General features: G+C 48.0%; 1 protein-coding gene across 5 annotated transcripts in view; it reads right to left on the bottom strand.

The window, feature by feature from the left end:
- Positions 1-11,540: 11,540 nt before the first annotated feature.
- B4GALNT2 (beta-1,4-N-acetyl-galactosaminyltransferase 2 (SID blood group)) overlaps positions 11,541-13,709 on the bottom strand; it is a 302,788-nt gene continuing 300,619 nt past the window's right edge. For all 5 annotated transcript variants that reach the window (XM_069233513.1, XM_069233511.1, XM_069233512.1 and 2 more), the window contains exon 11: positions 11,541-12,495. In XM_069233513.1, coding sequence (XP_069089614.1) covers positions 12,284-12,495 — 212 coding nt within the window. In that variant the 3' untranslated portion in view covers positions 11,541-12,283. The remainder of the gene's footprint in view (positions 12,496-13,709) is intronic.

Below are 13,709 nucleotides of genomic sequence, written 5' to 3'. Positions count from 1 at the left end.
ACACGTATTCAACATGGGACCCTTATAACTAACTTACTTTCTGCCCTGGCATTGCCCAAAACAATGGCTATCATGAAGTGTAGTGCACACAAAAAGGTGACAGATGAAACTGGACAGGGCAACGCCCTAGCCGATCAGACAGCAAAAGATACAGCGTATGCAAAGACAGGACACATGTGTGTGGTAGATAGTACAGAGAAGGTTCGTCCCCATGAAATATTTGGGAACACTGTAGAGAGTGTCAGGAGGATACAGGATGAGGCAACTGAACAGGAGAGAAAGGAATGGGAAGAAGGGAAGGCCAAGCTAGATGAAAATACGCTGTGCTGGACAGATCTGTCACAGAGGGAAAGATGGATGTTACCCGATGCATTCGTGCTGCCAGTAGTGACTATGGCCCATGGTCCTGCACATGTTAGTGCAAAAAGTATTTGTGATTTGCTTGATCCGGTTTGGTCTAATAAAAATATCAGAAGAGTAGCTGACCAACTGGTTCAATCCTGCATGATTTGTTTACAACATAACATAGCGAAGGGTGCCTCAGTCCCCGCTGGGCATTTTTCACCACCAACGTCTCCCTTTGAAGTACTACAAATGGATTATATTGAGATGGAAAGGTGTAACAACTTGAAATATGTCTTAGTTGTGGTCTGTATGTTTAGTAAGTGGGTAGAAGCTTACCCTACTAAAGATAATACTGCCCTTACCACCGCAAAGGTACTTCTGAAGGAGTTCTTCCCATGGTTGGGGGTCCCAAGGTGTGTCTGGTCGGAAAATGGGAGTCATTTTGTAGGGCAGGTGATGAAGAGGGTGTGTGAAGGGTTGGGCCTCCGCCAGAAGTTTCATGCAGCTAACCACCCCCAGTCAGCAGGACTAGTTGAAAAATATAATGGCACACTTAAATTAAAGATGTCAAAAATATGCGCAGAACGCGGTATACGGTGGCCGGACGCGTTGCCCCTGGATTTAATGTCTGTCAGGATGACGCCTCACTCTAGATCAGGGTTGTCACCCCATGAGATAGTGATGGGTAGGCCAGCAAATGTCTGGGGGGTCCCTCAACCTCACAAGTACTCAGAACTAGAACATTCTGTTTTGATGGACTACTTAAATGAACTCACTAATTCTTTGCGTTCTATTCACCAACAGGTGCGTGAAGCACTCCCATCTGTATCCACTGATCCAGGCCACAAGATACTATCTGGAGACTGGGTCCTCACAAAGAATTTCCAGTGGAAAAAGAGTCTCAAACCTCGATGGAAAGATCCACGACAAGTCCTCCCTGCTACTCGAACAGCAGTTAAAGTCGAGGGAGCTAAGAATTGGATACATGCATCCCACTGTAAGAAAGTACCCCTACTTGTACCCTCTGATGAAATAAAAAGTGGTGACCACCCGATGACTAAGAACAGTTTCAGCAACACTACGTGGAGTGATAAAAAACAGAACGACAGTGTGCTGCAGGAGGTTCCCTCAGATTTTGGTCACACTGAACAATTGTTTCCTGACAATACCATACCACAGTCCACAAGATACGATTTCCGCCCACGAAAATAAGAAAATGAACAATGAACTGATTGCTTGTCCCCTGTATTAAGTCTGACGATAGCTGCAGGGCCGTGATTTTGACTGTCGGGCGGACCAGAGTGTGTCAATAGGACTGCTGGAATCACCCCACAGTGAAGCAACCACCAGTCACGGACAGCACCTAGGTTGGACTGAACTGCTAGTGGGACAAGCAATAAAGAGAAATGGGTGTTATAGAAGAAGACAAGAGAAAAAAGAAGAAAATAAGCAATTTAAAAAGACTATTAGGCCCACGTATCGCTTGTCTCACCATAACAATACTATTTTTGGTACTTCTGTCTTGCATTGGGTGGGTAATACATGATTCTGACTCAGAGGTCTCACCAACTACGCCACTGCCTCCAGAACACAGCCATGTTTCCTTACCACCCCATGAGGAAGGACGACGTAAGGAATATGAAAACAATACCTTCATATCTATGTTACATCAACATCAGCTGGCTGTAAATAGAACAAATCGTTGGATATGTGGCTTGCTACTGAGTTCTGTGCAAAGAAGGTTGCCATATATTTCATTCCCTTTTTCTTTTGATGGCTCCTGCAGCACCTGGTATGAACTATCAGCTATTTGGGCTACCTCAATGGATGCTACTAATTCCAGACTATTGGTCACCCACCTATACCGGTTATGCTGGCCCACTGGAAAAAGAGTTTATGGAACAAAGGAAGAAAAGTCAGAATATGCTGACCGACGAAATAGGTCTACTGACATATTTTTTATCCTTTAATACCACACCCCGGATTGGCCGAAGATTTTTTGTAACACAGGTCAAGGCTCCACTTTGTTTTCAGAAAAGTGGTAATAGAAGTGTAGGTGCCAGTAACTGTAATGCTACAGTAATATTGAATGGAACTAATTGTCCTACCATGATACCATCACGGAACTCATATTTTGTTTGTGGTAATAATGCCTACACCTCCTTGGTACCCACCTGGACCGGCACGTGTTACATTGCTTGGTTACTACCACCAACTTACACAGCTGGCCCTCAATACCACAGGACTCGGAGAGGGGTAATATCTGCAGAAGATACCTCAGCACAAGAAGCATTGGACTACTTTAAAGGAGTCCTTCCATTTTGGGGCCCTATGATGAACAGTAGGGATATCAGACATCTCACACAAGTCGTGGAAGCAACAATAAATGAAACAGCAGGAGCTCTGAGTAACATCACTGCAGAGCTCGCTGCTGACCGCCTTGTTACTCTTCAAAACAGAATGGTTCTTGACATTATCTTGGCAGACCGTGGTGGAGTGTGTACTTTGATCGGATCGAGCAGCTGCATTTATATACCAGACAATGCCCTTTCAGTGTATAAAGCTATTCAAAGATTGCATATGGTAGCATCCACAATACACCAAGACGAAGGAACATGGTCCTTGACCGACTGGTTTTGGGGCTTGATTTCCCAATGGGGCTGGAAGATACTAATATTCCTTTTTGTGCTTGCTGCTGTATTCCTCACCTGTTGTCTTTGTGTACAGTGCCTACCTGCTTTGTGCGGTTGCTGTATGGCATCCCTTGCCCCCTGGCCTGTTCGCCCTCCTCAACACACGACTATGCTGTCCCTTGAGCAGGAGATAAAATACCTTATGTCCATTAACATAGACACTGAATGACGTTCAAACTTGCCTCACAATGGCAAAAGGAGGGATTGAGAATATGTACATAAAGTTAATCATACACCATAGCTGCTAGGCATCTGTTTATCTTTATTATGTTGCCATGTGCTCGACAAACCTCCTGAACTTTGATGATTGACCTTGTGCTCGCAGCCTTGGGCTGCAATCTGCTTATCGCTGCCATATTACTTTTTCCAATTACAGTTCCGAGAATAGTTGTGCTTAATTAGTAACTGCCAGAACAAGTTTGTACAGGTCGTTGCCACCTCCTGCCAGCTGCATCTGTACCTTCTCCCACCACACGTGTATCCCTGAAATATTCTGAGACCGCAGAGGACCTTGAATACGATAGGGGTGAAGTTGTCCTCTGACTAAGCAGTTTTGTGTGTATATATGGTTGGGTGCCCCAGAGTAAAGGGGCAGCCTCCGTAGGATAGTCACTTGACTGTCCTGGGACTCTGTATTAGCTCGGGCTATAATCCATGTAATAAACTTCTCTTTATTCCTCCAGTTGGTGACTCCGTCTGATTTGTGAACTCTCTGCTAAATTGACCCTGAGGACATAAAGGGTGTCCCTCCACCGCTGGGAAGGAGACCCTGGGTGGGGGTCAAATCTTTCCTGGTTCCTCACTGGTCAGACCTAGACTGGAGCCCCTGCAGACAGTTGGAGTATCGTGGTGTGCTCAGGCCTGCTTGGGCCCCCTGGAGACCTTGGGAAAGGCGGGGTCTGGTGACTAGTGAGCTGACTACAGTTGCGGACGTGGTAGTCTACAGAACTGATCTCTACAGGCATTGACGGCCCAGCAGGTCAGTGTTCACACTCACTGGGACTGCGAGTGGTCTGCTCATGCTCCCCTGCTGCTCGCCAGTGGGGGTGAGGCAGTACCCCAGGATGGAGGCCTCATGCAGCCTTGGACCGACTACTGACTGGCGTGCATTGCTCAGTTCGGAGTGCCTAGCTGAATCAACGATGGGTTAAGCCGATGCTAAACAAGCTAAACTTGGTGCACAATGGAGACCCCGGCCGCTGACCCCTTGCCTGGACAGAGCGGCGAGGATGGACTACCCCTGGAACTGGCTATCCGATGCATATTCTTAGGCTTGAAACAGAGCCTGACTGCCCTATATACCATTGTGAACGGGTACGATCGCTTCAAAGAAAAAGTAGACAAGCACAATGTCAGCATAGAGCAGTTGGAATGCCGTGCCTAGAATGTTGACGATGGGCAAACAGTGGACAGAGAGAAGCTTCTGCACATGGAAAAGGTACCAGAGGTTATCTGCAGTAAGAATGGAAGCTTGGAGGTCCTTTCGAGGCAGAGCAACCTCAGAATCCTTGGGGTACAGGAGTCAACAGCAGTGGACAGAATGGACCATTATGTGGAGGGGAAAATTTGGGCGCTCTTCGGTGAGGAACTATCCACTATCTTCTCTGTTGAGTGAGCCCACAGAACTCTTGGGTAGCGATCTCCACTGGGAACCCTAGCTAGGCCCTTAATTGCTTGCCTACTGAACTAAATATGGCTGCAATATGGCCTTGCACTTGGCGAGGGAGAAGCGACTGCTTCATTATCAGGGAATGAGGGGTCATATTTACAAGAGAGTGGCGCATCAGCTGTAATGCACCACTTTTCCTGTGCTCCTCTGCGCCCCTTAACGCTACCATGGTAGCGCCCTATTTACAATACGTTGCACCATGGAGCACGTTAGCACAATAGCATCAAAACTTTTGATGTTATTCTGGTACATTGGTCGATTAGCACCAGAAATGATGACGCAAGTCCAGTAGTACGTGGGGAGTCCCATTGAAAACAATGGGAGCGTCACTATTACGCCTGCCTTGGGCAGGTGTTAAAAATGACTGGAAAAATGACGCAATTAAATCTTGTAAATTTCACTGCGCCATTTCCTGGGCCTCCTTACAGGGGAATGCTCCCCTGGCATACATTATGTCTGGCACAGGCATAATGTGGTGCAAGGCGTTACAAAGGGGCACAGTGCTTGCATTGCACCACTTTGTTAATCTGGTACGGGGGAAAAGGCCTCCTTGATGCCACCTTAGCGTAAAAAGAAGTTACACTAGGGCAGCACCAGGAGGCCCCAAAATGTCTATCTTCCCAGATTTCACAATGGTGGTGCAGGCCACCAGGAAATATTTTCTGTCAGTCAAGTGCTGCCTGCAGCACACAAAAGCTAAGTACTCCCTGCTATACCCCCCTAAGCTGCGGATACTATACTTAGGCAAGACGCACTACTTCACTGACCCCAAAACTGCAGCTACATTTGTTAGGTGTGTTCCAGTGTAGGTGGAGAGACCATCGCCGGGGGCCCGTGAGGAGGGCCCAGAGTTTCTTAGGAACACTGATCAGGCCTAAGACTCTTCTGTATGTGTAGGTGTGTGAACTTGGGGGGTGACTGATTGGCTTCTGTTATGGTATCCCCCACCTGCCAGACACACTATTGACCACAGGATGATATCTCCCTAAAAGATATCTTGATGGACCACACGGCATACCCGGCAAAGTCGAGCAAAAGAGGGCCTCCTGGAGCACTTGATGACTCTGTCCCCTAGTTTCCCAAACTGTGATGGCGGGGCTGCTGGTGGGGATAATTATTCTGAGCCCCCATGGCATTGAACCCTCTGGCCACCCAGCTACACTTTAGCTGGGAGTGAGCCGGACCTCTAGATCGCCCTCACAGGATGAGTCCCTGGAAAGTTCTCCTCGTGTTTTTTTTGGGTGCTGTAAGGAGAATGGGCTAGTGAATGCCAGAATAAAGGAGGCTGCAACTGAAACCTATTATTTTAGCAAGAAGGCCTGCGTACGGAGATATGGGGAGATAGACAGTGAGGGCAAGACCTTGGCCCACATGCTGCGCAAACCCTGGGTGCGCCACTACAAAGTAGAACTGCAAAACGAACATTCCCATGAGAACATCGGCAATGAGGTGGTTCGGGAGGCGATGTTGATTTCTTCTCTTCACTGTATCAGACAAAGCAGAGCACCCCACCCCAGACCTCATCAAATATTTTGACTCCATACAGCTGTTGTACCTGGAAGAGAACAACAGGAGATATCTTCATGAACCTTTCTCAGTTAAGGAGATTGTCTAGATCATTATTGCAATGCCAGCTAACAAAGCAACCGGCCTGGATGGTCTCACGGCTGCATTTTATAAAGAATATGCCCATCTACTGGCCATGCACGAGGAGTCGCTGTCTGTCCCCTCCCTGCCACAATCCTTAAGGGAGTCCTTGATTGTGACTTTTCTTAAACCTGGTGTGAAACCCCAGTGTTTCGAATCATACCACCCCTCTTAATGAGTGGGTACACTTGCCAGGTCTAATTGGCCGGTTAAAACTGCACACACAGACACTATGTTTACAGGGCTACTAATGTGGGTGGCACAACCTGTGCTGCAGGCCCACTAGTAGCATTTGATTTACAGGCCCTGCCTAGTAAATCAAATATGCCAATCATGAAAAAGCCAATTACAGCTACATTTGACACAGGGAGCACTTGCACTTTAGCACTGGTTAGCAGTGATAAAGTGCCCAGAGTACAAAAAACAGCGCACAGTCAAATCATGGGAAGCAGAGGGAAAACAAAGAAAGGGGAGACCACGCCAAGTATACCAGGTCTAACACCTAGGTTCGTGACCTTAGGCTTGGGGGTAGGTAAAGGTCCAAGTAAATCTGGCGATCAAGCAGAAGACCAGATCAAAGGCTGCTTGCCTAGGATGGGGACTTCTGTTTTACCAGTATTTAATTTGAGACAATTGAGATCCATCCCCTGAGCAACCTCGACAGACCGGTCCTTAGTAGAGCAGCCACATTACCTACTTCTGGAACAGGGCGATAATCAGCTCAGTATCATCGGCATAAAGTATGATGTTGAAGCTGTGACCCTCGATGACATCAGCCTGGGGCACATACACAGATTGAATAAAGCAGGGCTCAAGGAAGAGCCCTGAGGCACCCGCTGCTGCAGTGTAAAGCCTGCGATTGGAAAGGTTTTTGTGACACCAGAAAGGTACGGTTCTGCTAAAAAGAAGCAAACCATTGCAGGGCCTTGTAACCCTGTAACCGACAGCGCAGCTCCACATCCATTCAAGTGAAGGGTTGTGGGATACGGTACCAAAGGCAGAGCTAAGGTCTAACACCAGCAATGCGGTCAACAATTTGGTGGCTGGATGGATCCTTTGCCATTGCCCATCCAACCTTACAATCCCATAAACTTGGGAGAAATAGCTGCAAGTATATCTGGCTCCAAATGTTTGGTAAGCCATGTTTCAGATTTGGAGACTGCGTTCCACAAATGATCTATTAGGAAATCATACAGCTCTAGTTAATGCTTAGCTAAAGACCAGCAGTTAAGAGAGAAGAAATGAGGTGCACACGGGGTTGCAAAATCGCTCATACTTCTCTACCAGGTACCAATGAACTCAAGGGTGCAAACCCGCACTTACCGCAATGGGGTGTTGTGTGTAAGGTCCAGCATATGATGCCAAGCGTTTAGAATGATACCCACCAATGTCAGGAACTCCACAGAAGAATACTGTTTATGATATGATTGAAAACAACCAGTGGTCCAGGCCCCGGGAACCACCCAAACGTGGACAGGTGCAGACAGGGTTGTTTTAGGCAGCTTTGGCATGCCAGAGGTGCAGATCTGCACCTTGCATGACTAAGTAGGCCACCTCTGATGGGGGCGTGGCTATGGGGTTATGTATGCTGAAATCCAGGGGGGGCAAAATAACTCAAACTGGTGCCCAGCAGCTTTGCTCCCTCCTGGAAGGCTTCCCCACCAAGCAAAAGGTGACAAATGAAAACAAACTGATAAGAACAGTGTGAGTAACCAACTTAAGATGACCTCAAGAATGTGTGGAGCCAGGCAACTCCAGAGGGTTAGAGCACTTACAAGGAAATTAAAGTCACAACTAAACCCATCACAGATAGCAGTCAAGGCAACAATGTGTCGGCAGAAAGAGTCAGGCGCTCCTCACGGGAGATGAAACCTGAGATGCTAAATATAGCATCTCCACAAACAGAACCTCCTCTACCCTGGCTACAAAGCACCTCTCCTAACTTCACTTCTTTCAGCCTCAGTCCCCATCCACCTCACCTCATCTCTTCTGGCTTCTACCCATCTCACATAGCCTTACATCTCTTGGTATCACCTCTTCCATCCTCACCTCATCGATCACAGACTTACCTAAGTTCACCTGACCATCTTAGGGTTTGTGAGGATATGACATCTAGTCAATAAACATCTCACTTGTGTGTTACTCCCTAAAGGAATCATAAGCAGTTACCCTATAAAACATCACAACAAAATAAGAGGTTTTATACTCTCTCGGTGACAGAACATTGGACAGAAGGAGACCCTCGCTCAGGTTAGCGGCTGATGGTGTACAGACCGACAGAGGCTTGGCATAGGGCAAGGATGAGACTAAGGGTGCGTGCTAGTAGTCGAAGGTCTACTTCCATTTTTAGGGGGTCACTTCCAGGTCATGGAAGGTAGTGACAGTATAAAATCATTGAGCCTGACCTGAAGTTTAGTAGCTCGGTTACCCCGTCACCATAGTGATGGATATTCTGTTCGCCTTATTACGATGTCCCTAAGATATTATGGAATTGTAATACTTCAGATGGGATATCTGTCACGTTTGTGATGGAGAAACTCCCTCTGCCAAACTCTTATTCAGGTTCATACTTTCCCCTTTGGTCAGTGCCTGGCAACATTTCTTGCTTGCCTCGCCTTTGTATTTATAGGTCCATAGATCATATTTCAAAAGTGAAAACCTAGCCAAAAGACTTTCCTCCTCAGTTCCCTTGTGCTCCTTACCTTTCACATACACACTGCTCCTGTGTTTAGCTGTTTGTGGTCTACTGAAGACCTGCTTCTGCCTTCACTAGGGTCAAGACAGGTTCACAGTGTCATTGGGCTCTGTAAAGCCACCAGCATTGAAAAGGTGGATGAGTTATGTTCTAATTACTGTTATTTGCATTGCTCCACCTCTTATCATTGCACTTATTGTTTCTACCTCCTTTCACCTAGCAGCTTAGCCTGTGCGAAGAGAGGCACCATTTACATAGTCCATTGGGCCTTGAGAGAAACTATTCACAATGGACCAGTGTCCCTCTGTCTCCCTTCTCCCTCCTTGGGGTTCTGGGTTGCACTGTTCACTTCAGGGCCGTCCCTGGGTTCAGGGGATGGCAGGGCCTGGCACACCACCCAGACCTCTACAGCACCGCTGTTAAATACACATTTCCAAGTATCACCTCATCGATTCCAGCCGCACTGCAGCCCTTCCTGCCCCCCATTATCTTTCTCACTTCTACTCGCCTTACCTCTTCCATCCTCAGCATATTTCTTCCAATCACACTTCTCAAAGCCTCAATTCATCTTTCCCAACCTCCTATCTCTCCTGGCACCGCCTCATCTCATCTAGCATTTTATCCTGACTTCACTTCAACCCTGGCAGACTCCCTCCCTTCCGCTCCAAAGCCACCAACATCATCTGCGGCGTACCCCAGGGCTCATCCCTCAGCCCAACATTATTCAACATCTACATGGCCCCCCTCGCACAAGTAGCCCGCCAACACGACCTCAACATCATCTCCTACGCCGACGACACCCAGCTCATCCTCTCCCTCACCAAGGACCTGCGCACCGCCAAGTCCAACCTCCATGAGGGAATGAAGGCCGTCGCCGAATGGATGAGAAACAGCCGCCTGAAACTGAACTCAGACAAAACGGAGGTCCTCATCCTCGGACCCAACCCCTCCGCCTGGGACGACTCCTGGTGGCCAACATCTCTAGGAACCCCACCAACTCCGACCAACCAGGCACGCAATCTGGACTTCATCCTCGACTCCTCCCTCTCCATGTCAAAACAGGTCAACGCAGTCTCCTCCTCCTGCTACAACACTCTCCACATGCTCCGCAGGATCTACAAGTGGATCCCGACAGAAACAAGAAAAACAGTGACATAGGCCCTCGTCAGCAGCAGGCTAGACTACGGCAACGCACTCTACACAGGCATCCGGGGCAAACACCTACGATGCCTCCAACGCATCCAAAACGCCTCCGCCCGACTGATCTTCAACGTACCCCACCGCAGCCACATCACACCCCACTTGAGAGACCTTCACTGGCTCCCCGTTGACAAGAGGATCACATTCAAGCTCCTTACCCATGCACACAAAGCACTCCACAACTCCGGACCTGCTTACCTCAACAACAGACTCGGTTTCTACACCCTCACCCGACAGCTCCGCTCCGCAGACCTCGCCGCCGTCCCCCGCATCCATCGAAAGACATCCGGCGGAAGATCCTTCTCCTACCTCGCCGCCAAGACATGGAACACCCTCCCAACCAGCCTATGTCAAACCCACAACCTGCTCACCTTCAGAAGACTCCTCAAGACCTGGCTCTTCGACCAGTAGCAGCTATCCCCCCCCTCAGCGCCTTGAAACCCTAACGGGTATGTAGTGCGTTCTATAAACATGTTGATTGATTGATTGATTGATAATCTCTCCTGGCCTCATCTCATCTCTCCCAGCCTCTTATCTCTCCTGACCTCACCCCATCTCTCACAGTCACATATCTCTCCTGACCTCACCTCATCTCTTGCAGCCTCTTATCTCTCCTGACCTCACCTTATCTCTCGCAGCCTCTTATCTCTCCTGACCTCACCACTTGCAGCCTCTTATTTCTCCTGACCTCACCTCATCCCTCACAGCCTCTTATCTCTCCTGACCTCACCTCATCTCTCCCAACTCCTTATATCCCCCTGGCCTCATATCATCTCGTGAAGTCTCCCTGCTCCTGGGTTCACCGTATCTCTCCCAGCCTCACTTCTCCAGGTTTCACCTCATTCCTCCCAACCTCTTATCTTTCCTGGCCTCACCTCAAGTGTCCCAGGCTCTTAACTCTTCTGGCCTCACCACGTTTCTCTTTTCCTCACTTCTCCTGGCCTCAGCTCTTCCATACTCTTTAAGTTCTCTGGGCCCCATCTCATGACTTCAGGCCACACTTTGCTTCTTCCTATTTCACTTCTCCTGGCCTCGTTTCACTCAGCCTCTTCTTTCCAAGCCTCACCTCTCTCCTCCCAGCTTCACTTCTCTTTCCTGGCTTCACCCCTCTCTCCCAGCATAGCCTCTCCCAGCCACACGTCTTCTTTACCATTCACAGCCCTTCTCCCTCATTACCCTTCCACCAACTTCTCTTCAGCGGAGATCACTCTGCTCAGGCGGACTTCTCCCAGCCTCAGCGGTGATCCTCAGCAGGTCATCACTGGGAAACAACGTGTGGTGACTCATTAGACACATGTGGGAGTTGTATTGAATACATTAGATTATTACAGTTATACATAATTTTGCATAAATACAGAAAGACAGATTTGAAAGACAAATACATTTTAAATGTATGACCAACAACAGATTACATCAAGCCTTCAAGAGTCAGTGGCCACAGAATGATCTGTAACCCCAAAAGAGTGAGCTCCAGGATAAACCTTGGTGAAATTTAAATTACATTGACAACATTTTTGCTAATCCCAAATTTTGGGTTAAGTCAAAATCGAAAAATTCCTAAAGATTTTGCATTAAGCAGGGTTGCTTCATTTTCAACCATTGGGGGACTATTTCAGAAGAAAATAGTTCCCAGAGATAAAGACAAGTCAGGTACCACACAGGCCCCAATTCAGCAAGAAACATCATTTTGTGAAATATCCATGACATTTTGTAACATTTCACAAAAATACAATTCAGACTGTCCCTCTCCATGTCAAAACAGTAGTATTGAGGGAGGGAGGTCACAGAATTTGTCTACAGTAAGACCTAAGATAACTTGTCGAAGTGGTACTCCTTGTAGGACAATATCCAGAACATTCAAGCAGTGCCTGTCCTCCATGCTTTTATGGTCTTTGCTGTCTGTGAGACAGAATAGAAGGCACTCTCTTCCACTCTAGAGGATCCCCCCATGAAGGGATTTGCAGATCACAGAATTCTTGCATGAGCTACATGGGGTTTTCAAGTACTGTCCCGCCACCACGATCAAAGCATAAATTATTTCTTGGTGTAACACTTCAGTCTATTCTTGAAATAGTGTAGCTGCAGTTTGAAAGACACTTGATCCCCAGTGTTTGCGCGGAAACCTCCATATCGCTTCATGTTTTCAACCCGAGAAGGATCTACCGGATCATCCCTTCTCTGATGGCCAACGGTCACATCCTTGCAGGATCCAATGATTAAGGATCCCATTCCGTCAATAAAGAACTCTGGAAAACAAAATAAAGGTGGTCAGAGGGAGAGGGGCCAACAGGACAAGAGCTGTGACACTCTTTACACTGTGCTGGTCACCAAAACTAGTTATTGACCATTGTAGGAAAGTACCATCTTGCCTGGCATGTTACCCCCATTTTTCATTGTATATATGTTGTTTTAGTTGTATGTGTCACTGGGACCCTGGTAACCCAGGGCCCCAGTGCTCATAAGTGTGCCTGAATGTGTTACCTGTGTAGTGACTAACTGTCTCACTGAGGCTCTGCTAATCAGAACCTCAGTGGTTATGCTCTCTCATTTCTTTCCAAATTGTCACTAACAGGCTAGTGACCATTTTTACCAATTTACATTGGCTTACTGGAACACCCTTATAATTCCCTAGTATATGGTACTGAGGTACCCAGGGTATTGGGGCTCCAGGAGATCCCTATGGGCTGCAGCATTTCTTTTGCCACCCATAGGGAGCTCTGACAATTCTTACACAGGCCTGCCACTGCAGCCTGAGTGAAATAACGTCCACGTTATTTCACAGCCATTTTACACTGCACTTAAGTAACTTATAAGTCACCTATATGTCTAACCTTTACCTGGTAAAGGTTAGGTGCAAAGTTACTTAGTGTGAGGGCACCCTGGCACTAGCCAAGGTGCCCCCACATTGTTCAGAGCCAATTCCCTGAACTTTGTGAGTGCGGGGACACCATTACACGTGTGCACTACATATAGGTCACTACCTATATGTAGCTTCACAATGGTAACTCCGAATATGGCCATGTAACATGTCTATGATCATGGAATTGCCCCCTCTATGCCATCCTGGCATAGTTGGCACAATCCCATGATCCCAGTGGTCTGTAGCACAGACCCTGGTACTGCCAAACTGCCCTTCCTGGGGTTTCACTGCAGCTGCTGCTGCTGCCAACCCCTCAGACAGGCAGCTGCCCTCCTGGGGTCCAGCCAGGCCTGGCCCAGGATGGCAGAACAAAGAACTTCCTCTGAGAGAGGGTGTGACACCCTCTCCCTTTGGAAAATGGTGTGAAGGCAGGGGAGGAGTAGCCTCCCCCAGCCTCTGGAAATGCTTTGTTGGGCACAGAGGTGCCCAATTCTGCATAAGCCAGTCTACACCGGTTCAGGGGACCCCTTAGCCCTGCTCTGGCGCGAAACTGGACAAAGGAAAGGGGAGTGACCACTCCCCTGACCTGCACCTCCCCTG

Source organism: Pleurodeles waltl, chromosome 5 (assembly GCF_031143425.1).
Source record: "Pleurodeles waltl isolate 20211129_DDA chromosome 5, aPleWal1.hap1.20221129, whole genome shotgun sequence".
Classification (NCBI taxonomy): domain Eukaryota; kingdom Metazoa; phylum Chordata; class Amphibia; order Caudata; family Salamandridae; genus Pleurodeles; species Pleurodeles waltl.
Note: the sequence above shows the minus strand (reverse complement) of the source record. Positions and strands in the feature narration are given on the sequence as shown.